Source organism: Seriola aureovittata, chromosome 19, assembly GCF_021018895.1.
Source record: "Seriola aureovittata isolate HTS-2021-v1 ecotype China chromosome 19, ASM2101889v1, whole genome shotgun sequence".
In the NCBI taxonomy this organism is placed as follows: domain Eukaryota; kingdom Metazoa; phylum Chordata; class Actinopteri; order Carangiformes; family Carangidae; genus Seriola; species Seriola aureovittata.
In genome coordinates this window covers 17,815,485-17,841,000 of record NC_079382.1, presented here as the reverse complement: position 1 = coordinate 17,841,000, position 25,516 = coordinate 17,815,485, and the positions used below count along the sequence as shown (strand labels likewise).

The 25,516-nt window shown below is 38.3% G+C and overlaps 1 protein-coding gene across 12 annotated transcripts in view; it reads left to right on the top strand.

Annotated features, from left to right (window-relative positions):
* The window catches only part of ryr3 (ryanodine receptor 3), a 111,628-nt gene that overhangs the window by 60,613 nt on the left and 25,499 nt on the right, over positions 1-25,516 (top strand). For all 12 annotated transcript variants that reach the window (XM_056404771.1, XM_056404769.1, XM_056404770.1 and 9 more), the window contains 28 exons: positions 973-1,075; positions 1,421-1,555; positions 6,279-6,552; positions 6,756-6,870; positions 8,856-8,988; positions 10,337-10,440; positions 11,417-11,552; positions 12,381-12,564; positions 13,715-13,817; positions 14,069-14,189; positions 15,252-15,421; positions 17,260-17,480; positions 18,434-18,524; positions 18,859-18,999; positions 19,625-19,788; positions 20,009-20,087; positions 20,339-20,428; positions 21,001-21,144; positions 21,879-21,941; positions 22,089-22,164; positions 22,264-22,387; positions 22,676-22,791; positions 22,891-22,958; positions 23,072-23,193; positions 23,442-23,491; positions 23,581-23,641; positions 23,753-23,991; positions 24,178-24,259. In XM_056404771.1, the coding sequence (XP_056260746.1) occupies positions 973-1,075; positions 1,421-1,555; positions 6,279-6,552; positions 6,756-6,870; positions 8,856-8,988; positions 10,337-10,440; positions 11,417-11,552; positions 12,381-12,564; positions 13,715-13,817; positions 14,069-14,189; positions 15,252-15,421; positions 17,260-17,480; positions 18,434-18,524; positions 18,859-18,999; positions 19,625-19,788; positions 20,009-20,087; positions 20,339-20,428; positions 21,001-21,144; positions 21,879-21,941; positions 22,089-22,164; positions 22,264-22,387; positions 22,676-22,791; positions 22,891-22,958; positions 23,072-23,193; positions 23,442-23,491; positions 23,581-23,641; positions 23,753-23,991; positions 24,178-24,259 (3,509 nt within the window). The remainder of the gene's footprint in view (positions 1-972; positions 1,076-1,420; positions 1,556-6,278; positions 6,553-6,755; positions 6,871-8,855; positions 8,989-10,336; positions 10,441-11,416; positions 11,553-12,380; positions 12,565-13,714; positions 13,818-14,068; positions 14,190-15,251; positions 15,422-17,259; positions 17,481-18,433; positions 18,525-18,858; positions 19,000-19,624; positions 19,789-20,008; positions 20,088-20,338; positions 20,429-21,000; positions 21,145-21,878; positions 21,942-22,088; positions 22,165-22,263; positions 22,388-22,675; positions 22,792-22,890; positions 22,959-23,071; positions 23,194-23,441; positions 23,492-23,580; positions 23,642-23,752; positions 23,992-24,177; positions 24,260-25,516) is intronic.

Below are 25,516 nucleotides of genomic sequence, written 5' to 3'. Positions count from 1 at the left end.
GTTAATCAGAATAATACAAACTAAAGCGCATAAACAGGCCTCAGTTGTACCTTTCCTTACACCACATGCTTTCAGTGTTTTTCAGCTCAGTGTGTAATAATTGTACAGAGCCAGGGGCTCAGATCAGTGTACCTAATGAGTAGACTCCATTTAACAGCCATTTATCTTTTCAGTGTGTCTTAGAGCCATAGTAGAGAGAAAGAAAAAGGTACAACATTATTCTTCCTGCCCAGTAGCGACAAAGTCGCACTCGTTTCTTTTCGGTTTGTGGGCAGATTACGTGTTTATGTGGTGAGCAAAGCTCTTGCACACAACACAGAAGCAAGTTGAGATCTATATGACTGCAAAGCTTTCATGTGCATATTGTTTTTTTGCACCCCCATCCCCCCCACCAGCTACACTCCCTGAAAAATAGGCAGTAGTGGTCAGCAGCAGGTGTTCTGTGTAGGCAACATTCCCCTAGATCGCTGTATGTTCCTCCCATGGTTTATTAAAAAGCAGTGACGGAAATAGACATCAGAGTAGCCTAAACTGGTCACTGCATTTACTTAGCCTGAGGAAGCATCTCATTTATATTTAGTGTTTTATAGTTAGCTTGTGACACACAGCAGATTTGCTGCTGTTTAGGATACTTAATCATTAAAAATTATATTTCTAAGTTTATGATCAAGAATTACTTTAAAGTTTTTATTTTGTGCTTATCACTAGACTTAATGAGAAACACTTCAGACCAGACTGGAGACCACATGAGTTATTCTTCTGTTGAGTGCAACTCCAAATAATAATGTTGCTGTCCTTTCTGCCTTTTTGCTATGCTATCTTTCTTTTATTCATTCTTTCGCAGCCTTGTGTGAGAGATTATTTTGCCCTTCTCTCCCTTCTCCCTTGTGCCTCTAAAACAAATTTGTTGTATTCACTCCCCCCGGTCTTAGCTCTTCTCATCTTATTGTTTTGTTTGTCTGTTTCCTGCAGATCAACATACTGTTGAATTTCAGTGCAGGGGAGGACTGCCCCTGTCCCGAGGAGATCCAGGATGAACTCTGCTCCTTCCATGAAGAATTGCGACTGCACTGTGGTACACATATTTTTGATTTCAGTTGATAATCATGCTTTCTACTTCGTATTACGTATTTTCTCATACAAACTGATTCAGCTCCAACATGTTTCCTCTTGACCTATGACCAGAAAAAAACAAAGCAGTAGTTTTTGAGATGTGATTTTAAAATCATAAGCACTCAACATATGTTTAGAGTGAAATAGATCCTAACAGTCAACATACTGGTGTCTAAAATTGCTACACTTGGCTACACTTTTTAATACATTTGCACTTTAAAGCCAGTACACCTCACTGTGTCCACATTTAAGCTCTTGATGCGAAATCTTAAAATAATGTTTGACAGAAAAGAGTTTCTCCTTGCAGGAATTCCAGTTGAGGAGGAAGAGGAAGAGCAGGACACTTCAATAAAAGGCCGTCTCCTTGCTCTACTCTACAAGATCAAGGGTCCACCTCAGAAGACAGAGGAGGAGCCCACAGAGACTGAACAGGCTGCTCCTAGTGAGTAACTTTAAAAAGCAAAGAGGAAAATGGTGTAGTAACCTGAAAATATACTTAAAAGTTAGGAGGAATACACAACGCAGAGACAGATGACTATGTGTAGTATATAACACGTGAACAGAAGGCATTGTACGAGTTGACGGTCAAACCACATGAGAACATTCAACATGTCACAATATTTAACCCCTATGTTATAAAGGAAAGATAAGTCAAAATTAATTCATGCATGTAGCAATAGTTGAAGTCTTAACTTTAATCAGTTCAACCCACTTACGCATGATTTTTGTGCAGCTGCCATTATCAAATCAATCAGTCTGTATTTCAAGGTTTGATGGAAAGACAGTAAGCCATAACATTTTCTAAAACATTTTACCTTTCTTTGAAACTTTCATTAAGCATCACATTGTTATTGCAAAACCTCAAAATAATTCCAGACTTCTTCATCATAAGTGAGATATAGGACATAAGACATTGCTGGGCTACAAGTTCTTTGCTTCAGTCTGGGGTCAGTGGTTTCAATATTCTTCCCTGCTGCCCTTTGCTGAAAGCCTGGTTGTTCTGTACCAAATAATAGAAGACTAATGGACAGTCTTTGCAAGGACTCTTTGCTATAAATTTTAATGCATTACTCCAGCCTCCCACACCTAGCCTGCATTATTGAAAAGCTTTATAAGTGGACAGATGATGTGATTGAAGATGATTCTGATAGACATGCATTCTCTACATTATATTAAGATCATATTGAAATGGGTATAATACATGCTGTGCGAGGAAACAAGCTGCTCTTCTTTCATGTAAATGTTATATTAATGAATCATCTGAAAACTGACTCAAAATGCCCCAAACTTTGGAATGAAATTAATTACTTGCAGTTCATCATTTAGCATAAAAAACATAGAGAAGCCACTAATTCCCCACTTCTGCTTATTAATGTTTGACAATGTAGATTTAATTTAAAATAAACAAGTTTTGTTCCTAAAGATACAAAAACAAGCAGTCTTATCTCAATAGACAGAGTTTTGTGGGGTGTAAAAGAACCCTGTGGCAGGATGATTGAATAAAGAATAGTGCCTTAATTTTAAGAGTTAATGGAATTACATAAATGCTAATACAATTGTTAATCCTCAAATTGGTCGACTGTTCATTTCCAGTGGAGTAGTTCCATGTTTGGTCTACTGATAACATACCTCTCATGGTTTTTGATCTTTTAAGTCTTTCGATGACTGAGCAGCTCACGTCCACTATTTAAATACCAGATGTTCAAACAATTAATTTAAATTGATTTTGGGGTGCATGATTAAATTTTGTTGTAATGGAGGTGTGTTTTTTTTTTTTTTTTTACTCTTGGTGCCCACCATGTAGTGCTCAGGAATAATCCTTTGTTTTTTTTACTCCTATATCATGTTGCCTTACTTCAGATACACTGACTGCATCTTAATAGAATTTATAAAAAAAAAAATTGAACAAAAGCGAATGGGAGCTTTGATAGTATTTTTGGTGTTTGACCTTCGCTGAAAACTGAGTTTGGAGCAGCTACGAAAGATTTTTAGAAAGAACACCATGTGTGTGGTCATTTGCAGATTAGCCTGCAGGTTTTTTTTTTTTTTTTTTGTGTGTGTGTGTGTGTGTGTGTGTGTGTGTGTGTGTGTGTGCTTGTGATGACTCCCATGTGAGACACTGTTTAAGACAATGCAGAGCAGATGTGAATCCGCGAGACGTTCACCTTTGAGGCAGCTGGCTCTCTCTCTCTCTCTCCTCTCTTTGTATCTGTCTTGTCTCTCATTAGGATTCTGCTCGAATCTGACCCCTTGTTTGCTACAGATGTTGGACTGTTTGACTTAAACACTCAGAGTTCAGAATAACAATGTTATCATTTGGAGAGGTGCAGCATTTAGCCACATCCCACATTTATCACCCCATGTCACCAAGTTCCTCTGTAGTTTTGGCTCGTTTTATTGTTATCTGTCATCTGTGAGATTAAAGTTTGATGAGACCTTAAAATGACGGTTTGGAGGATCACCCAGATTTTACAGCTTTTAAAAAAAAAAAAAAAACTCCCCTCCTGGGTTACAGTTTAATTTTCATCTATCTCTATATAGCTGTCTTGTATGGCTGTAAATGTGGATAAAATGCATGAGGTTAGACCTGTGTTATTCCTGAAATGAAAAACATTTCTGAGGGGCCTGGGGAACAGAGTCCATAGCTCTTTCTAAAGAGTCCCTGTAAACAATTCCAAGGAAGTCCATCTGGAGTAAAAAGTTTGAAGGACCCGAAAAAGTCAGTTATGCCATAATCGTTATTAAGCGACAGTCTAAATACTACAGGAAGAAGAGGGTTTAGAGTAGTCGTGGCTATTTTGTTAGTTGCATTTTGCTTAAAAATTTCAATCATTATCTTGTAGCGTCAACATTTTCGAGTCAAGATTAACTAAATTATGACTGAATGTTGTTTGTTCTGGCAAGTGTTCAGTCTTTCAAGAGGAGGGACAATACCAATAATGGGTAACACATTTAGAGAGTGTGAGAGATTTACAGTCTCATTGTACATGCAACGTCCAAAAATTTATGTTCGATATATGGACACTGTGGAAAAAAAAAAAAAAAAAAACAACAAAAAAAAACGTGTGATTAGTCAGACCAGTCAGATACTACTTCAGAGTACACTGTTAACTTATTTGAAAACTTTCTCTGATTTACTGAATAAACAACAGCATCATCAGTATACATTAAGGCATAAAGTTTATGGTAAGGTCATCTCTTCAAATTAGAAAAGCAGAAGCACAACCCACTCCTTTCATGAATTAAGAAAAACTACTTTTGCTTGACTCATATTTCTGAACCAAGCATTTCTTGCTTGGTTGTGAATTTTTCTTGGTGATTTATTAAAAAATCCTGGATCGCACAAAATGTTTCATTTATTTTGCCATCATGGCTCCATCTCTTGAGTTCCTTATTGGCTGCTCTACTAAAGTAGATAGCTAGTAGTTGGCTTCCTCTGCTTTTCACACATCATGTGTCATTTCAGATTGTACTGTTTGTTGAATGCTGCTACTGTTAAGTATGGGGGTGGAAATATTCAGCTTTGGGGTTATTTGGCAGTCAGTGGTACAGGAAAGATTTCATGGATAGAGGGAAGAATTGATTTCACTAAATATCAGTAAATTCTGGACGCAAATGTCCTGCAGTCAGCCAAGAAAGTGAAACTGAAAAGAGGCTGGTTTCTACAACTAGACAATGATCTAAAGCAAAACTCAGAATCCACCATAAACTACTTCCTGAAAAGCTTTTGAACAGCCTTCACAGTCCCCTGACTAAAAACATCATTGAAAATCTGTGGGTAGATCTTAAACATGCTGTGTGTGTGCAAGACAGCCTAAAAATATCTCAGAACCTGCAGGTGATCTGCAGGAAGAGAGGGTGAAAATCCCTAAGACAATGGACTCAAAGTAAAATCAAATTAATTGCTAATGAAGTATTTATGTTGCCTTTTGGTTTCTTCCTCTGAAGTAGTAACCACCAATTTTAGCCTCTCTAGCCTTCTGGTAGGGTGTGTTTATGTGTGTGTGTCAGTTTGTGCCTTGTATGCTAGCCTAAAAACATTACTCCACTGTGCTCATACCATTGAACACTTGTTGTAAATCTAACACATTTTATTTTGCACAGCAGTATAAGACATTGTGAGAGCAGTGGCACAGACTAGCTGACTACAGGTGCAGTCTGCTGCCTTACAAAGCTCCAGTGATAGTGTTTAATAATGCTTCTCTATGTGCACAACTTTTTTTTTTTTTTTGTAATATAAAGCTACAAAAACTTTCCATATCAATATTCCCAAATGCACTGAAAGCTAAGAGTTGTAAAACTTTACATACATTTTAGTGAAATTGCAACATCTTGCTTATTTTTATGAAAACAATGTATCAAATAATAATGTGAAAACAAGGTGAGAATGTCAAAGGAATCATTCGCAGTGAGGCATCTACAGAGAATTAACACCCCAAAATGTAGCTGCTCTTGGCTGTATGGAGTTTAAGCTCATTGTTAGGCAGTTTGGCCCTCAACTTTGTTGTTTTTGTTCACTCTCACTGGTCTAATAGCGTAGTTTTTGGCCTCGGCAGCACTGGGCAGCTCCTCAGGGCCATATCAACAAGCTGTTTTCACGTAGCTCAAATAGCTCTAAAAACCAAATTTTGCTCTTGAACTTGCACCAACTTGCACCATGTACCAGGTGGCAGACAAAGTTAGTGACTAAGTTAACAGGCAAAGTTCGCTGGTAAACATAATGGAGCATTTAGCAACTAAAGAGATATTTCCCTCAGAAGTTGTTAGTGACCAAAAACAGAGCTAAACCCAAATATAACATTGGTGAGTCCTGGTTGTTTCACACATAGGACCAGATGCTGATTAGGAGACAGTTTGTGTTCCAGTCTTAAGTTTTGCTTTGTGTTTTCATTTGGATGAAGATTTCCTTTGAGTTATTATGAGATAAAGAGATTTTTCTCCGAATTTGTTTTAAAAGGACAAAAAATAATTGACAAATGACCAGTGGCAGCACTACAGCGCTTTCTTTGCTATCCTTGTTGCTGCATTTTGTAGAAGTCCAATACACTGTTTGTTTAATGGTGGTCAGGTGTGGTGCCTCCATTAACCCCCTACAGCAAAGCAGCACTAATTTTCTACCCCTGTAAAATTATTCATGTACGGATGTTGAATTCTCACTTCTCCAGCCAACCTGAAAGAGCTGATCTCCCAGACCATAACCACCTGGGCCCAGGAGTCTCACATCCAGGACCCAGAGCTGGTCAGGGTGATGTTCAGCCTGCTGAGGAGGCAGTATGATGGCATCGGGGAGCTGCTCCGGGCCATGAAGAAATCCTACACCATCAGTGCTGCATCTGTGCAGGATGCTATTAACCTATTGGCATCCCTGGGTCAAATCAGGTCTCTGCTGGCAGTGCGTATGGGCAAAGAGGAGGAGAAACTCATGATTGATGGACTCGGGTAAGGAAATATCTTGCAATAAATGCAGTGACATCTTTCTAAGTTTTTAAAGCAATGTAAAATATGGTTGCTTAAAGGTTTATTTATTTTTTTTTATAACTGACTTCGACAAAATTCCACTGTCCAGCCGTATTTCCAATGTGCAGTGTATTAAAATTTTGGAATGCAAAATACATCACAACCTTCATAAACCACTTTCCCAGTGACATCATGAACAACAAGGTTTTCTACCAACATCCCAACCTGATGAGAGTGCTGGGCATGCATGAGACTGTCATGGAGGTCATGGTTAATGTGTTGGGAGGAGACAAGTCACAGGTGAGTGCTGACAACACTTTCTAGCTCAGTCAGTACAACCCAGTGCTGCAAAACCTTCACTGTCATGGATGTAAATTGTAGTTTACAGGCAATTTCAACTAAAAGTCCACTTTAATGCTAGTTTTAGAGCTTTTCACCTCACAATACAGTCCTCATCATCAGCAGATTGAGTTTGAATTTGAGAGTCAGTTGCCATGGAGCTGTTGCTCAAACTTTTCAGTTTTGAGCACCTCTAGGACTTCTCAGCCATGTTGAATTAAAAGCTTACATGACTAGTAGTTTGCCACTAATTATTTTCACTATTGATGCATCTGTAGATTAATCTTTGTTAATCTTTTTGTCAATAAAATGTCAGAAAAAGTGAAAAATGTCCATCACATTTTCCCAAGGCCGAAGGTGACATGTTAAAATGTCTTGTTTTGTCTGACTAGCAGTCCAATTACAGAGAGATTCAATTTACAAATATATAAAACAAAGAAAAGCAGGAAATCCTCACATTTTAGATGCTGGAACCAGCAAATGATTTTTTTACTTGTAAAAGTAGCTCAAACAATTGATAAATTATGTAAATAGTTGCAAATGAATCTTCTGTTAATTAGGTGGTTTTGGCTCTAATCTGATCATATTAACCACTGGAGGGAACTTTTAGTTAAGTGGACATGTTGTAGTTGTAATTCATTCTTTTGAGTATTAGATTAGTTTTATTCTGCAAAATTTATCCTAAGAGATCCCAAGAGCAACAATCTTAATACCCAGAAAAAACCACAGGGTTGAAAGAGAGGGCAGAGGAGTAAACTGGGCATTGGTAGGCATGAAAAGGGTGAGATGGAGGCCTCTCAAGCCTGTCCTTTTTGGGCAGTGCTGACAGAAGCTGGAAGAGATGGGTGTGATTTAATGCCACGACCAGTGCCAAGCATGAATTGAACCTCAGACAGACAGACCTCAGGGAGACATTCAGGCCTTCATATCTGACTCTGGCAGTCTCATCACGATGTCTCAGAAATAAATTCCAGACCAGTTTACTGCCACTTGATATGTGCTGTTCACTTACTGTGGCCATATAAAGTGGCAGTACCACAGCTTGTAAATGTATATAGGTTTGCAATATTTACTCTCTTATTGATTATCTGTGGTCTTGTCTTAGTCATGGCATGGTACTGTATAATATCAAACCATGATTGTTTTGGGTTATGGATTTCTCAGTTATGACTTTCATCACACAATCAGGACTAATGCTGATAATTTGGTCAAGGATTAATTTAAAAACGTAAAATAAAAAAAGTCAACCACACAGGCAGCATTAACACAGAGAAATCTCTCACCAGATTTAAACACATTCATAAGGTGAAAATGCTTTGGTTTTTAGAAGTGGAAGCATTTGGCATGATTGAAATTTGAACAGTCATGAGTGTGATTTTTCTGTGCTGTGCATATTTTCCGTCTCATTTGCTGGAGGTAAGATTCCCTTCATTCTGGAATCTTATCAGTTCTTCTGGTAGTTTAGTTTCATCTGTCACGGACAAAAATTACTTCACTCTTAGATTTATGCTTAGACTTAACCCACACAAGATCTTACACAACTAAGGGATGACACAGAGGTAATAGCATTAGATGCGAAAGGTGAAATGATTTTCCAGTTGTTGTGTTCTCAACACAAAATACATTTTGTTTATTGACTCCATTATAAGTGTTTTGATAAGCCTAGACCTTTAACAGAGCCAAACATAGACTATAAGACTGTGCATCATATCAAAATTGATTAAAATCCGCCTGAGCTCTTGAAGTCGCTTCTTCAGGGAGACGCTTGATATCATCTTCAAAAATATACCCTCTCCCAGCAGCTTTAGAATAACTCGTATATATTGTATTTTGATTGTTGAAGGGAAAATTTAAGAGTTTCAGTTTCACATAAAAAAACAAAAACTGACGGCCTACTTTTACTTCAGCACATCTTTACTTTTGTGTTTTCATTTCCTCATCCACAGGAGATTGCCTTCCCCAAGATGGTGGCTAGCTGTTGTCGTTTCTTGTGCTACTTCTGTCGTATTAGCCGGCAGAACCAGAAAGCCATGTTTGACCACCTGAGCTACCTGCTGGAGAACAGCAGTGTTGGACTGGGTAAGATTTGATACATTCACTAAATCAGACTGTTTACACTCCTGGTATCTGTTGACAGCCATCTTACAGCTTTTTCTTTTGATGTTATGTAAATATAATTGTGAGAGAAAAAGACAGAGGTTTAAAATGTATGATAGAAAGTAAATATGAGGGATGAGCAGAAGAAAGTGCAGAAAAGCAGATTTTCAAAAGGGGAAGGTGAAATGATGAAAGGAAGTTGGAGAGGTATAGTGCAAGAGGGAAATGTTAAGAAAAGTATTTATAGAGATGCTTTGACATTTTGAAATACTTCCCCACATATTTGCCATGCTGCTCCTAAAATTATGCAAATGAAAGCAATAGGTGCCATTTGCTGAAAGAATTCTCAGCTAATTGAAGTGCAGACACAAACTCATCACCCATATTATGACAAGCGGCTAGTAACGAAAAATAACAGGCTGTAATTCAAAATGTCAGGGTATCGCTTTTGAGAATGAAAGGGGCAAAGGAGGAGGCAGCTGATGGAGAGAGAGAGAGGGAGAGAATGGCAGCGAGCAGGGAAGGGAGGAAAATGGGAGACGGGGTTATTTAGTCATGCAGGGAAGGACTGATGAGTCACAGGGTTCCAAGTGCTGCTGCTGTAAACTAAAGCACCTGCCTCTGTGAAAGAGGAGAGGTTCACATAGTCTGAAGAGGACAGATGAATTCAGCACACCACTCACATGAAGCATTTTGATAAATCATAAATCACACGCGTCAATGTGAACGTGTTGGGAGATATGCCTTGTGCTTTCTGTGGGTAAATGCTTGTTTATTTTAGTACTTATCATCCCAAATGGTGAAGTTTGCCTGCATGAAGGACATAGTTATAATTATAAAGCAATTAATTGTTTAGTTTTTTTTTTTCAACTAAATTGCCCCAAAACATTATGCACTTCATTTGAGAGTAAGTGCCCAATGGGAATGTAACCATTTATGTAGGGAGGGAGTGTTTGTCCACATTGAGCCACAGAGGATTGATTAACTTGGGCTTTTCTAAGAAGAGGTTACTAAAAAAAGTGCACAGAATACAATATTAATGCTCATGTAGTCAACAGGAATCAAAGTTGTCCATTAAAATGGACACAGTTCATTGCTGAAATATTCTGTGCACAAATATATCAGAATTACATTTTTGATAAGAAATCAGCCTTTATTCAAAGGTCAGCTGGAGATGTGAACTGGTCTCATCAACAATTAAACACTACCTGCTAAGTTAAAAGAGAGAGATTAGAGAATATCAAGATAGCATATGTAGATACACTGCCCCCTGTTGTTTAGAATGAAATGCCTTTTTGCTTTGGTGGTGACACTTTGTCTGTGTGTTTAGCCTCTGAAGCTATGCGGGGCTCCACTCCACTGGATGTCGCAGCGTCCTCAGTGATGGACAACAATGGCCTGGCTCTGGCCCTGGAGGAGCCTGATCTGGAGAAGGTTTGTTACTTCTGCACTAAATCACAGCACAGCAGTGAAAACATAACTCACTGCAACTGAATGACTGAATGTGCAGAAGAAACAGACATAGGGTAATATTTGTCACAACTACACCAAAATTTACCCTTGAACCACTTTGCTCACCATTAAAACTTGATGATCGAAGACAAATATTTAAGGTTTATTTTAAGTACAAAAATGTATTTGCTACATGAATTTATTTTGTTAGCAGAAATGTGCCGTGTGAACAGAAGGCTTGTTCCCATAGCTGATAAATATTGTGCATGAAATTAAGTAACTATTCAGCTATTTAGCTCAGCCATACAGCTCTGTCACTAATGGTTTCAGGCTGATTACATAACCAGACAGTGGCTATTCTGTTTATTAAAGCTGACCTCAAGGTATTTGTCGTTCTAGCAGATGAATCAGTCATATTATAGACTTAGTTTAGTGTTGAATACTATTCCAGGCACTGTAAAATTGTGAAATTGAAACCTATTATGTTTAACATGCTGAGAGGAGAGTAGTCCATTTGGTTTTATGGATAATGAATGCACTGAAACAGCCTTCTAGTCAAAAAGCAGATGCACCTACTCAGCGAGATGAAATTAGTCTTCCTGGTATTCTAATAGTCTTTTATGTGGTTCAATTTTCACATTATGTTGAGTAAGTTCTATATTACATATTGGAATGATTTGAATAGCAAAATGATGAGCAGATTACTTCACATTATTAAAAAGTTAATTTCTTATTAAAACATCTCTTTGCTGACTTATGTAAGTCTGATAGAAATGGAAGACTCATGCCACCCAAGTTTTTTCGGTCAAAAATTCAGAATGAATTTGTGACGGTTGAATAAGCAACTTCAGCAAAAGCTTTCAAGTTGTCACTGTTTCTGACAATGACAGTCAAAAAGACAGTTTGCCCAAGATAATAACAACGAGTGAAACAGACTTGTTTGTGTGTTTGCGTGTAGGTGGTGACATACCTGGCAGGTTGTGGTCTCCAGAGCTGTGCCATACTGGTTGCTAAGGGTTACCCAGACCTTGGCTGGAACCCCATCGAGGGAGAGCGTTACCTGTCCTTCCTGAGGTTCGCAGTCTTCTGCAATGGTATGTTGACTTTCATACTGAGTGTACAGACATACAGAATGTGGAGAAAATCTAATCGATACACAATGCCTTCAGCCATCAACACTCATGGTGTAAAAGATGGCAATACAGCAATAAAATTGAGTCAAAGGAGACTACAAGCTGAAACTTTCAAAATAAGATATTGTAAATGAATTATGAGGCACAGGATGCATTCAACATATTTATTAATCCGTAAGGAAACATAATACTTGTTTTGACAGAAATGTCCAAATGTGTTTGCAGACAAAAGCTTTATGGGTACCTGCAATTGTAAACTTCAAATTGATAAATTATACACTTTGAAATATGTTAATAAATTTGTATAACTATGGTTAACATACAAACACAAGGTGATATCGCTACAGTTTAGATTATGGCACAAAAGGAAATTTTAGCTTTACAATATGCTACATGTAAAAACCCAACACAGTATAACTCTGAGGTGCACATTATCTGTGTGAATCTGTTTTTCTTATGTGTAGTGTGAGTACACAGTTAAAAAAGAAAAATGAAAAAAAGATTGGAGGAAATCCCAGAATCTGCCAGCAAACTTTGGCTGGAGTGATGGAGTGAGTTAATGGTCTTCTTTCCGCCATCACCATTTACCAGCAACTGTGCTCTGTTGCCTTGAATAGAAAATGCACAAGTTGGAGCTCCCTGAATATAAATATATAGATCTTTTGAAAAGCACTGGACATCATGTCCAGGGTTTCTGCCTTGAAGCTTACTCTGATCTGTCCTTTTATGGATAATTCAATCTTCGCTTCATAAATGCCTGTCCCTTTGCCTGCTGTCTTTGTATACCAGGGGAGAGTGTGGAGGAAAATGCCAATGTGGTGGTGAAGCTGCTGATCAGACGCCCTGAATGTTTTGGCCCCGCCCTGAGGGGAGAGGGAGGCCAGGGTCTGCTGACTGCTATGAAGGAGGCCATCAAGATCTCTGAGGATCCTGCCCTGGACCTGCCAAAAACCTCACCTGGAGTCACTACTGTGTAGGAATCCACACCAGTTTCTCACATATCCTTGTTCCTGTCTGGGTTGAAAAGCCTCTGAATCAGCATTTAGATCATCAAGAGACACTAAAAACTCATTGAGTGGCTCGAAAGTATTCAGTACTGATAAAGTCTCCCATTATCTGTGTCTGTGTGAGAGTTGTTCCATTTAATTAGATTTCACAGTGTGTTTCTGAGCACTGCTAAACCAGCGTTATTCTTAGTTATTACACTCTTTAATATAGCCACATTTGTATGTGGCTCTATTCACATTACTGGGAAGAGATAGAAGTTTACTACTTTACTACTTCTACTTACTACTTTTACTACTTTGTGTAAGTAGTGTAACAGTGAGTTATTGTTCCGTTTGAATGGAGAGTTTGGTCGAGTTGCTTTGCTAAACAGCCAAACAAGAAAAGTAATTATAAAGGAAAGATTTTGCAGTAATTAAACACATGTAAAACATCTTTTTCATTATCTTAAAATAATGACAAGATGGTGGTGTATTTAATGCATGTCAGATACAAATTAAGTTGTTTGGTTTAATCTTTTATATACTTGTGCTAGGATATGCCTCATCCTCTCCTACAAAATATTCATGCATTTATAGAAAATTCTTTAAAAACAATGGAAAAAAAACAGTGTCATTAATTTGCCTATTTGCATAAGTCTTAAATACTGAAATTGAGACGTTTTAACTGCATTTTAAGACACAAGTTTATCCTGAACACATCAGACAGAGGTGCTTATCTGTTTAGAGGCTCAAGAGAAAGGAGTATAGCAGCCTTGGCATTGTTCGAAGCTGTGGCCAGTTTGTAGAAAGTGTTGGTGTCTGCCTGCACACATTAGTATGCACAGGCTGTAATACATGGGCTGCATTTTAATGGAGGAATGTTGTTATTGCCTGAAGTGAGAATAGAAATTGGGAGAGTGGGCAAAATCAATATGTGTATGATAGTGGCCTGTAAGGAGATACGTATTCTACCAAAAAACATTGTTAGAAATGCTCACAAAATTGTCCATCCACTGCTTCTGTTTCCCCCACTTTATTCTTAAATTGCCTGATTCTTCAGCAATCAGGAAAGTTTGCAGTATTAAAGAAAGATAGTTATTACAATGACAGATTAATGTTTGTCTCTGTGTGTGTCAGGTGTGGTGAGGAAGAAGGAGAAATTATCCACATGGGCAACGCCATCATGTCCTTCTACTCAGCTCTCATTGACCTGCTGGGACGCTGCGCTCCAGAGATGCATGTAAGGCTCAACTGGAGCGGAGGAATAGCACACTGTACAATGAACTGTAACCTACAATATGGACGACATGGAAATTAATGTGGACTTGGTTAATGACTCAGACAGTTTTAACAGCTTTATATCAGATTCAAAATAATTATCAAAATTAAATAATTGAACTTGATGCATTTTTTTCATCAGCTGTTATGAAGACAAGTGTCTCTACAATTACCTGAATGAAATGATGTGGTGTATGTTTTCATCTGTTACAGCTGATCAATGCGGGTAAAGGTGAGGCGCTGCGTATCCGAGCCATCCTGCGCTCTCTGGTTCCTACTAAGGACCTGGTGGGTGTCATCAGCATCCCCCTCAAGATGCCTGTAGTTAATAAAGGTACGGCCTTTGTGGCTCCTATTTTATTTGTTTGCTACCTGAAGTTATGCATGCAGATGTTGATGCAGATAAAAATAAATTAAGTTGATCCTGGTAGAACAACAAAACCAACCAATGTTAGGTTTGAAAATGCTAAGGGTACTGGGAAAAAAACTTGTAATAGCAGCCAAAAGTGAGACAGAAAATCTTCCATCTGATACAGAAAAATTGTGTTTGGTTTGTATTCAAAGCTGAAGCTGTGCTCAAACACAGTACTCAGCAATTTAATTTAAATTGTATATACACACATGTCAGACACAAATATTCTCTGCTGCCTACTGAACCAACATACCACATTACTATCTTGAAATATGAAAAAAGTAGATTTTACAGCTCCAGATCAAAGCAACTAAAACATTTTCATTTCTCTGCACTGTTGGACTCATTCAGCTCTGCCAGATGGATGTGTATAATTTTAAATAACTGTGTCCTGCCAGTGGGCATCATTCAGGTGTGAATACCTGTTTGCATCTCTGTTTCTACTGTGGGAGAAAGTCATGCCTACAAGCCGTTTCTACTATCGATCCACTTTGTGCTATGTTCTAAAATGTGCTTGTATTTATCATCTTACCTAAAAAAAAAAAAAAAAAAAAAAAATATATATATCCTCAGCAGCAATCACACCAGAAAATTAACTTAACACTCAGTTTTCTCTGTCACAGTTTCTAATAAAAAGCAAGCTGTGTCTTGAATGAGCTCATTACATTTTGCTTTTGTCAAAGTTTCCACAGCTTACCACTTTAAACTTTTACCTAAAATACACTCTTGCAGCCATTCCCCTGTTTCTACATCTTGTGGTCATAAACCATGTATCATTAGATTCAGTAAAAATGAACTCTTGAACTGTTCAACTGTTCAGCTCTTTTGTTTTCCTTTGTTCCTCTTTCCCTTTGTCCTCCTGAATTCTCCAGGTACTGCTCAGCATCCTTGTCTTGCAAGTCTATTTTTTTCTTTAAAAGTATATTTTGATCATGACAAAATAAACTTGAAACTTTTCCTCCCTAAAATGTGTTTAACCTTCAGATGGCACAGTGACAGAGCCCGACATGTCAGCCAGTTTCTGTCCGGACCACAAGGCCCCCATGGTGCTCTTCCTGGACCGAGTGTATGGCATCGAGGACCAGAGCTTCCTGCTCCAGATGTTGGAGGTTGGCTTCTTGCCTGACCTCCGAGCCTCAGCGTCTCTGGATACGGTGAGTCCTAAATAACTTTCTCTACGTGTCCCTAACCAGCCTTCACCTTCAAAGTCCCATTTTGTTACTCACTAGCCACCAAAACATTAGTGTCCGTTTCCTAAAACAGTACGCTTTAGTCTTTTTAACCCGTAATTGTACAAATGAAAAGTACTAGCCGATAACAGGTGTTATATCTGTGTCATCTTCCCTGTTCCTATCACTTTTCTTACTGAAAAACTTTCTGGTTATTTAGTAAGTGCACACAGTTAAGTTTAGGTTTCCAGTTTGCTCATTAGAAGTGTGACAGAAGCAGATAATCTCAGCAAACATAAACACTGATTGCTCAGTACATCGATCAGAACAAAGCCTTGTCGTGACTGGCTCAGAGCTGGCAGAAGCATTCACACAATTATTGTTACAATCATCAGCTTAGAAACATTAAACATCTGCTCATCCTCATGAGCCTGAGTAATACGATCAGTATTCAGTTGTCATGTTTGACTTGTATTTAGGGATATAATAATCCCTGCGGCAACGTCAGAATCACCACTGACCCACTGAGAATAATTCACCTTCTTCTCCTCAGGAAAAGTTATCACCATTCACATAAAACATCACCGCATTGGTTTAAAATTGGATTATCTTTGACATCATGTAAACCCTTCAGATTGGGTCAGTCTGTCATGGTGATAGATGTACAGTGAACAAATTGAGTTTGTCACTGACAATCTTTTTCTTTTTTATGAAGAGCGATAGACTAGTTTTATTCCAGCATTGTCTTATCTTATTTAAGAGGTAACTTTTACTCAATGTCCCCTGTGGAGTTTTGCACAAGTAGTATTACTATGGAAACATTTTTTTACAAGTGAGTCTCTTTGTATTGTGTACAAACACATGGGCAGCTTGATTCACATCCTGCCATTGGTTTTCCATTTATCAACAACTGATGCCAGTAATGAGCCAAGAAAGGCGAAGCAAAGGTGCAGTGAAGAATACTGCAAGCTAGCAAACATGGATCTAAATTGCATTTTAATTTGCAAAATCCATAGCTTTGCAAATGTTTAAGAGGAAGGAAATGCATCCAGTGCATTTGTTATACCTTAAGGAGTGTTTCGGCGTGAAACACTGAATCTTAACATGCATTTTGTTTAGAAGAAAAACTCCTTTAGCATGGCTAAGGCTTGTGTAAACATATTCTCTCTTTGACAAGCAGACTGTCATTCCTTGAAAACAATTTTGAAATAAAAATTAGCAGTGCAAAATTTCATCTGTGACTTGTCTTTCATTGTTTGGTTTTTAGATTTATAAAAACTGTGACTGTTCCACTTTTTTAACCAAAGTTAAACCTGAAGTTATAAACTTAAAGTTTTAACCCCTGTAACTGATCACCAATTGTTTGGTTTTGTCAATTTCATATATGAATGCTCCTCTATAACAATGGCTCTTCAAGTCTCTGTTTTGTGTCATCAGTCATTGCTTCAATAGCATAGGTTTCTATGAGAGATCATTTACCTATTGCAACTAAAATTGCATGCGTAAGGTAAACTGCAGCATCACCACCACCATCATCCGTCACCCACAAAAAGTCAGATTTACATGTAAGATCATACAGAAATCTTTCTAAAAGGTTATTTCTATTCAGTGCACTTTTCGAACAATTCCCAAACGTGACATCAAGGAAAATTAATTTTTTTGACTCTGCTTTCATTTACTTTTTCCTACCTGAGAACCTTTCAATATGTCTTTTTGCTATTGCCAGGAGCCTTTTTTCACACCAACGTTCTATTAATTTTGAGGTGGAGACTTTATAGTGCCTCTGTATCCTTCAGCTGCATGTATTATTCTCTGTCCCACAGGAGGTGTTAAGCACCACTGAGACGGCGTTGACCATGAACAGGTACATCGGCTCAGCCCTGCTGCCCCTGCTGACCCGCTGTGCCGCTCTCTTCGGCAACACAGAGCACTACGCACAGTTGATCGACTCCACGCTGCAGACCATCTACCGACTGTCCAAAGGCCGCTCGCTCACCAAAGCCCAGAGGGACGCCATTGAGGACTGTCTGCTGGCTATCTGCAAGTAAGGGCCTGTCAAGCTTTCTCCAGGCTCAGCTGAGTGAAAATATTAGAGGGGAGCTGGAGATTTACAGAGGCTGCACCCTGTTATTTTTCAAACAATGCTACTGTCAAATGGCTTGTCTCAGGCTTTAGTGTGACAGATATTGAACAGCCCTCTGTTCCACTTTGATAGAGCATGAAGCAAATCACAAACTACAGGAAACAATGAGCTTAGATTAAGAACATATTACTTAGGGGCTAAATTAGCCAAGCTTTTGTGCACTTTTAGACTCAAATCAACTGCTTCAATGTTTTTGTCTTCATTACATTTACACAGTGAAAGCAGGTTAATGTATTTGTTTTCTATGAATTCATATTCTTGCTTATATTCTCGTTTATTTTGCCCAATAAATTCAGTCAGCATGTTTTTTTGTTATGGCACATGGATATGTATTGTGTAAGATGTGCACTTGGCAACAAAGAGTCATACTGAACAATTACTATATTGTCAGTTCAGTTTTACTCGTGCCAAATTAGGAACCAGCAACATTATTCTTCATTGACAACCCCAGTTAAGGATTTTAACCATGTAACATTTGGCTGCCATTTTTGATGTCTTTGACCTAGTTTGACCCTGAATCCTGCAGCTGGGTGCATTCAATGTGTCTGCTACATACTTTAGGCCCAAAGTTTTCTTTTATACTATGGAACCTGATGCTTTTTAATTTTTTTCAAATATTCTTGACTACGAGTATTTGTACTTTTCTGTTCAGGTGCTCAACCTGATTTGCAGCCCAGTTGAAACTTAGATAAGTCACTTACATTGCTAAAATGAACTTGTTTGTGTCTGCAGTTGAATCTGCAGTTATTTTAATTAATCCATGTTTTTATTGTGTTACCTGGTTTTATGAGATCTACACAGTATTCACTGTTGTATTCTTTTGATGAAATAATAAATCCTCAACTTCTTCAAAGGCATCTGCGTCCCTCCATGATGCAGCAGCTGCTTAGACGGCTGGTCTTTGACGTTCCCATGCTCACTGAATACTGCAAGATACCTCTACGGGTGAGACACTGGACACACTTTGTTGTCACTTATGTTTAATTTATTAGTTGAAAGAGTTATGGGATAATTATAACAATCACAGAGGCGTCTTGTATTTTACATCCCATTTATGGTCCTCACTTCCTGTGTGTTGAACACACCTCCCAAGCATTTTGTTAAATTTGTCATTGTATATTTTACCCTATATAGATATAACATTGTGTTGATTTTGCTATGAAAAAGTAAATCTTACTTATTTTTCTTTGAAAGGATTTCTCTCTCGTCATTGGTTTCCAAGAATATTAAACAAATTTTAACCCAGATGCTTATGTTTTCTTGTATCTCTGATCTCTAGCTGATGACCAACCACTATGAGCAGAACTGGAAGTACTATTGCCTGCCATCTGGTATGGGCAGCTTTGGCATAGCCTCCGAGGAGGAGCTTCTCCTCACTAAGAAACTATTCTGGGGAATCTTTGACTCCCTTTCTCAGAAGGTACAATCAGACACTATGTTTTGTAGAATATTTATGAAGATGAGTCGACAGTATGTGCAAGAGCCAAGAGATTTTTTGTCATTTTGTATAGCTGTTATTGCTCTCTGTATTTTCTTCCCCTTACTCAATTTCCTTCTCTGAGAATATATATGGAGTGTCAGGAGACAAGGCAATATTTTCCTTGTATCCCTCTCTATTGCATAACAAAACGTTTAGTAGTCTAGTCGTTTTTGCTCTCCTAAAGATTTCCTCTGTTTGCTGCTGTTTTTTAATATTCCGTTTTCTGAAAATCTTGAGTTTTCAGCACTTGAGTCTGGCTCTCCTGAGAGAAAAGTTCTCAGTAGTCAGAGGTAGTGAAGTGAAAGCTCAATGAAGTGCTTGTGAGCAGTGCAGCTGAGGCGAAGCCAAAACAGATGAATCATTTATCAGTCTGTGACAGGCTGTTGCCTGGTGCAGACCATTCCAGCTTTCTGTCTTTCATTTTCCCTCCTTTTCCTTTTCCTTACTTGGCTTTGCGCTGCTCAGTCTATCCATCTAATAATCTAAAAAGACATGTCCTCAGAAATGTGGACAAAATTGTGAAAAAACAGTAACCCTCCCTTTGCTGTATCTGTCTCTTGTGTAGAAGTATGATGCTGAACTTTTCAAAATGGCCAAGTCATGCCTGTGTGCCATCGGTGGAGCCCTCCCTCCTGACTTTGTGGATGCCAGTCTTGGGGCAACACTGGAGAAACAGGCTTCAGTGGATGCACAGGGTAACTTTGACCCTAAACCAACCAACACTGCCAAGTGAGTGGTCTGAGAATGCACTTACCTTCTTAGAGGCAAAATATTGTAATTAATCAATCGTCTAAAACTGATCTGCCAGGATTACCTTTTCGTTTAAAAACAGCAATTTGATTAAATTCTGTGTGTTTTATGAGTGTTTGTCTGCAAATCAAAACAAACCTGCACAATATGAATGAAATTGTAATGACAATGAATATTTAAACATTTCTTTACTCTCCAGTATCTCCCTTCCTGAAAAACTTGAGTACATTGCCAACAAATATGCAGAGCATTCCCATGACAAGTGGTCCTCAGAGAAGGTTAGTCCCACTATGGTCTTTGTGTCTTCCTCACTCATGCTGACATTTGATGAATGATGTATGCAATAGATACAGGTGGTAGATTCCGTATGAAATGCTATGAAATGACAACTTGTAATTGTGGTTTACCTTGTCTGGTCCAGTAGCATGCCTGACCAGTCACTACTCTCAGTATATTAGTATTTCTACCAATGATTTTCTATACCTGAAATGCACGCTGCTACATGACCTGTAATGAACTGTTGTTGCAGGTGTCAGCTGGCTGGAAAAATGGAGACAGTGTGGATGAGCAGGCGAAAACCCATCCACTGCTGAAACCTTACAAATCTCTGAGTGAGAAGGTACATGCAGTTGCTGCTGGTAATAGGGGAGTGGTACACAATCTCTTACTGCTGAATGTATATCAAATATTAGCTTTTTTCATCTTTTAATGCAGAAAATATTTGCTTAATCGGTTTCTCAAGTGGATGAAAGTTTTAGTTATAAAAACAACTTCCCTCAGTGGCACAGACAGAAATAATGGTGTTGGCTGCATCAATGGGCGGAGCCACAGTGCCACAAATCTTTCAGAGAACAAAAAATGTGTGAAAACTTGAATAAGGAAACTGGTTAAAAATAAAATCCATGTTTTTTATTGAATTACCTAAATATAAGGACATTTTGTACCCGATCCAAATTAAATTCAGTCATAGTGACTGTTTTTGCATGGCTTGACTATTAATTAAAATAAAACTCCACTAGGAAAATAACCTAGAAACCAACATCCTTTTAGAAAATGTTTGAACGTTGTTTCATTTCTAGATTGGATGCATTTGTCTGACTTAAATGTTTTCACCTAAGTTGAACTGTCACAGCTGGTGGGGATACAGTCCTGCATAAGATTTTAAGGCTTTTGTGTGTGTTGACTATGCAGGAACGAGAAACATACCGTTGGCCAGTGAGGGAGTCGTTGAAGAGCATGTTAGCTATGGGCTGGAACATTGAGAGGACCAAGGAGGGAGAAGCCATGTTCCAACAACGAGAAAGTGAAAAACAACGAAAGATCTCCGAGTCTCAGGTAAAATCCTGATTTATGATCCACTTGCTGAAATAATACTTTGCACCACAGTTAGACAGTATTGTTGTCACACATGTTTTCTTTGTAATACTTCTTTACTAAATCTTTAACTGACAAAATTCACAAGCTTCTCCTTTTTAAGGTTGTTTTTGTCCTCTGTGTTAATCAGCCTCAGCTTTTGTTGTGATATTTTTTGCACTGTGTTCAGCAGAGATCATTTATAACTGGACTCCATTAACAAAATAAATGGGAGGACCACTCCCTTCCCTGTAAGAGTAATACACACAAAGCAGCAAAGCAAATAGCTTGAATCAATAATGGTATCTCTTAAACATCCAGCTTAATTTATCATAGAAATGTAATATTTTTTTCTGTAATCATATTTAGCCACATAAATTCAGAAAAGTTGTTCAGGATTGAGAAGTAGTTGCTGCAGTTTTAAGTCAACAAGGACATAGCTGAGTGTTTTTACAGCTCAAAGGTCAGGCTGTCTGTGGCTGTCTCTGTCCCTCTTTGCCCTCACAATTTGTCTTAAAGCTAATTGTTCAGTTCTGAAATAATATGTTACTTTCTTTTGTCATAGATCAACTTCACCTTCCAGTGTGTGTCGCAAAAGCTCTAATATGTTATGTTAATGTCTAATAATATTATTATCAACAGAAATCTGAGAAATGTTATCTTTTTAGATTTTCAGATATATTGTACACTTAGACTTTCTCTGTCTGACTTTGTAGGTTAATGGATTCAGTCCTGCTCCGATGGACCTGCATAATGTCACTTTATCTAGAGAGTTACAGGTTGGTTTTCATTTGACTCTTGATAATTGTTGCCACATATGCTCTAAGTCAGAACTGTACAATAGGAGCTACAGTTTCAGTGTCTGAAACACAAAGACAGAATGAAAATGTTCAGATTTGATGACACTCATTCTGCTGTTTCTGCAGGGCATGGTGGAGGTGGTTGCAGAAAATTACCACAACATCTGGGCCAAGAAGAAGAAAACTGAACTCATTAGCAAAGGTGTGCAAATGGACGCTTTAAAAAACTCCATCCTGGAAAAGTGAATTTTATATTATTTGTGTGAAATGTATGTGTTTTACATTTGATTTGACCTACCAGGAGGAGGGACCCACCCACTGATGGTGCCCTATGATACCCTGACAGCTAAAGAGAAGTACAGAGACAGAGAGAAGGCCCAGGAGCTCTTCAAGTTTCTGCAGATCAGTGGCTATGCCATCACAAGGTTTCCTTTCTCTCCCATGTCATTTATTGTAGAAATAAGTAAAAATAATGTCATATAATGTTGCAACAGCACAAAACAGTTTTAAAGATTTACTAAATTGTATATTTAGGGCAAATTTTAATCCTCCTTAATCTCCTTAAAATAGCATTGATTTCACATGGATTGAGGGTTACATTTTAGTTTAAATTACAAATACATAATCAGCAGTGTGTTTTATTTATATTGTCTTTACTCTTGTTAATGTGATGGGGGGAAAAGGAGTTGTCATTTCTGATCTCTTCATCTCAGAGGTCTGAAGGAAATGGAGCAGGACTCATCATCGATGGAGAAGCGTTTCTCCTTCAAGTTCCTAAAGAGGCTGCTAAAATATATTGACTCTGCCCAGGAGTTTATTGCTCACCTTGGTGAGTGTGTGACATTTTAAACACAGATACACTGAGCACTAAGAGGACCTGAACATTGATTGACATTGACCTTGCTGCTCAACTTTGCTGTTAATCCAGAGGCCATGGCCACCAGTGGGAAGACAGACAAATCACCTCATGACCAGGAAATTAAGTTCTTTGCCAAGGTCTGGAAATCCACTAACACTTGACACTTCTTGCAAATGAACCAATGAAATACTGATGAATTTACTTTATTCTGCTGATGTTTTCACCCGATCGCTGCATTTCCTCTCTCCAGGTGTTGCTTCCTCTGACAGATCAAACCTTTAGGAACCACTGTCTCTACTTCCTGTCCACACCCAGCAAGAGCTTTAGCAGCTGCGGTTGTGCCTCCAACAAAGAGAAGGAGATGGTCACCAGGTACTGTACAAAAGCAATGCATAGTCTGTTTAATCAGTTCTCCCATTGTCATGTGTTTTGCTGGTCAGAGAGTTTTCTTGTTGTAAGTATAATGTCCTCCCTTTTTATCTCGGTGAAGTGCATAAAAAGAATTCCTATTTCATATTTTCATCAAACCTTTCCTCCCTTGTGCTTTGCTTTTTTCAGCTCTTCTTTGTTCTCTCGGGAGCTTTTTGTTCATTTCTTTTCTTACTGTCTGTCTTTTCCAGCCTGTTCTGTAAGCTGGCAGCTCTTGTCAGACACAGGATTTCTCTCTTTGGTAAGGTTGGCACTGCCTCTGTCTGTGTGCTTGTGTGCCTCTTCGCTTTGAATCTCTTCATATATCTACACTAAATGTCTCTCTCACAGGGAGTGACTCAGCAATGATGGTGAGCTGTCTGGACATTCTCACTCATTCACTTGACACCAGGTAAGGAAAAGTCATTGGTACTTAATCGAGTAGATATTTCTGTTGGTGCCTGTAAAATGAACAACACTAACAAATTAAAATGGGTCTTTTTTGCTCCATCTTTTTTCTCAGAACGGTGATGAAGTCTGGCGCCGAGCTGGTCAAAGCCGGGTTTAAGACTTTCTTTGAGAATGCAGCGGAGGACTTGGAGAAGCTGGTGGAGATGCTGAAACTGGGGAAGTTCATGCAGTCCCGTGCCCAGATGAAGAGTGTCAGTCAGAGCATCAATTATGTGACTGTGGCTCTGCTGCCCATCCTCACTGCCCTGTTTGACCACATAAGGACATATGAGTTTGGAGTCGACCTGCTGTGTGAGTTTGTACTGTATTTCCATAGACATACACCAATATTGTATTGTATTGTATTGTATTGAATTAAGGACATACCAAGTAACTTTTGAGTTGTCTTTCTCCTCATATCATCTTTAAGTTCTGACACTAGTCATACGGTTTTGATTGGAAATAATTGTTGGTTTAATGTTTTCTTGTCTGTTTCAGTGGATGATGTGCAGCTGTCCTGCTACAGAATCCTCACATGTTTCTATTGTCTGGGAACAGGAAAGAACGTCTTTGTGGAAAGGTAAGAGGATTCTCCTTTTTTAAGGTTTTCTGATAGTTTTGCAATAGACTGTAATAAAATGGCTGTTGCTTCTACACATGATCAACACTGTATAGTTGATCATTAAGTTTAAAAAATCTCTGGTAATGATGAATACTTGCTGTCATTTCCATGCTCTATGAGTTAATTAATATCAAAGAACTATGAGATGGTAATACACAAACTACATTATGCTTGTCGTAGTAAATTAGAATATGGCTGCTGAGCTCGTTCATTAACTCATGTTTGTGACAAATACACTAAGGACTTTAAGGGTGATATGTAGTAGATCACGTACTCTAGTACATTATACACTCTAGTATCTACAGTGATATGTGTGCTAAATTTTATGTGAAACTGTATGTGTTACATATATATATATATATATATATCTACACATAGTATATATATATATATATATATAATATATATATATATATATATATATATCTACACATAGTATATGTATGTGTGTGTGTGTGTGTGTGTGTGTGTGTGTGTGTATACATTTGAAAATCTATTAACAGAAAAAGATTTCATGGCTCAGGGGAGAGGACACAACAAAACACTGAGTGCTGTGAAATGGTTTTCATTAAAACCACAATTCTGTACGATTGTTCTCTAACTGGCTGTTACACGGCAAATAAAACCTCCCTATACTGTTGTGGGAGAGAAATGTTCTCACCTTGAGCCGACTCGAGCTGTAAAATAACAAGTGAACAGGTTTGACCACAGCGGTAGATTGGCTGCCTGGTGTAAATTAACCCTGACACCACGTGGACCTCTGCAAATGCTGTGTACAGGAAGTCTAGTGGCAAATTGTCCTAATACTTAACTTTAAGATTTTTGCATGCCAACACGTCAGCTGGGATATCAGAGATCTTTCCAAACAGAAAAACAAGTGTTTGAAGTGTATTAATGTTGTATGTTGCAACAAGTTATTATATACTTTGTTGGAGCCATTTGGCATATCAGTAATTTACGTGTTTTCTTTATTTGAATTTATGCAATGTCTGATTTGAATTATGCCTATCATGTGTTTGAAGTTGTTTTTTTGTTTTATCCGGATAAATATTATGACCTGATACCTGACAGGCTGAGGTGATTTATAGGTGCGGTATGCCCTTTAATGAGGGGGATAGGTGAACAGGTGTTCACGAGAGCAGAAGGGCAAACAATTTTTCAACCGCACAACATAGAAATACATGCGACTAGTAGGCCTTCGAATATCTTTTGTCT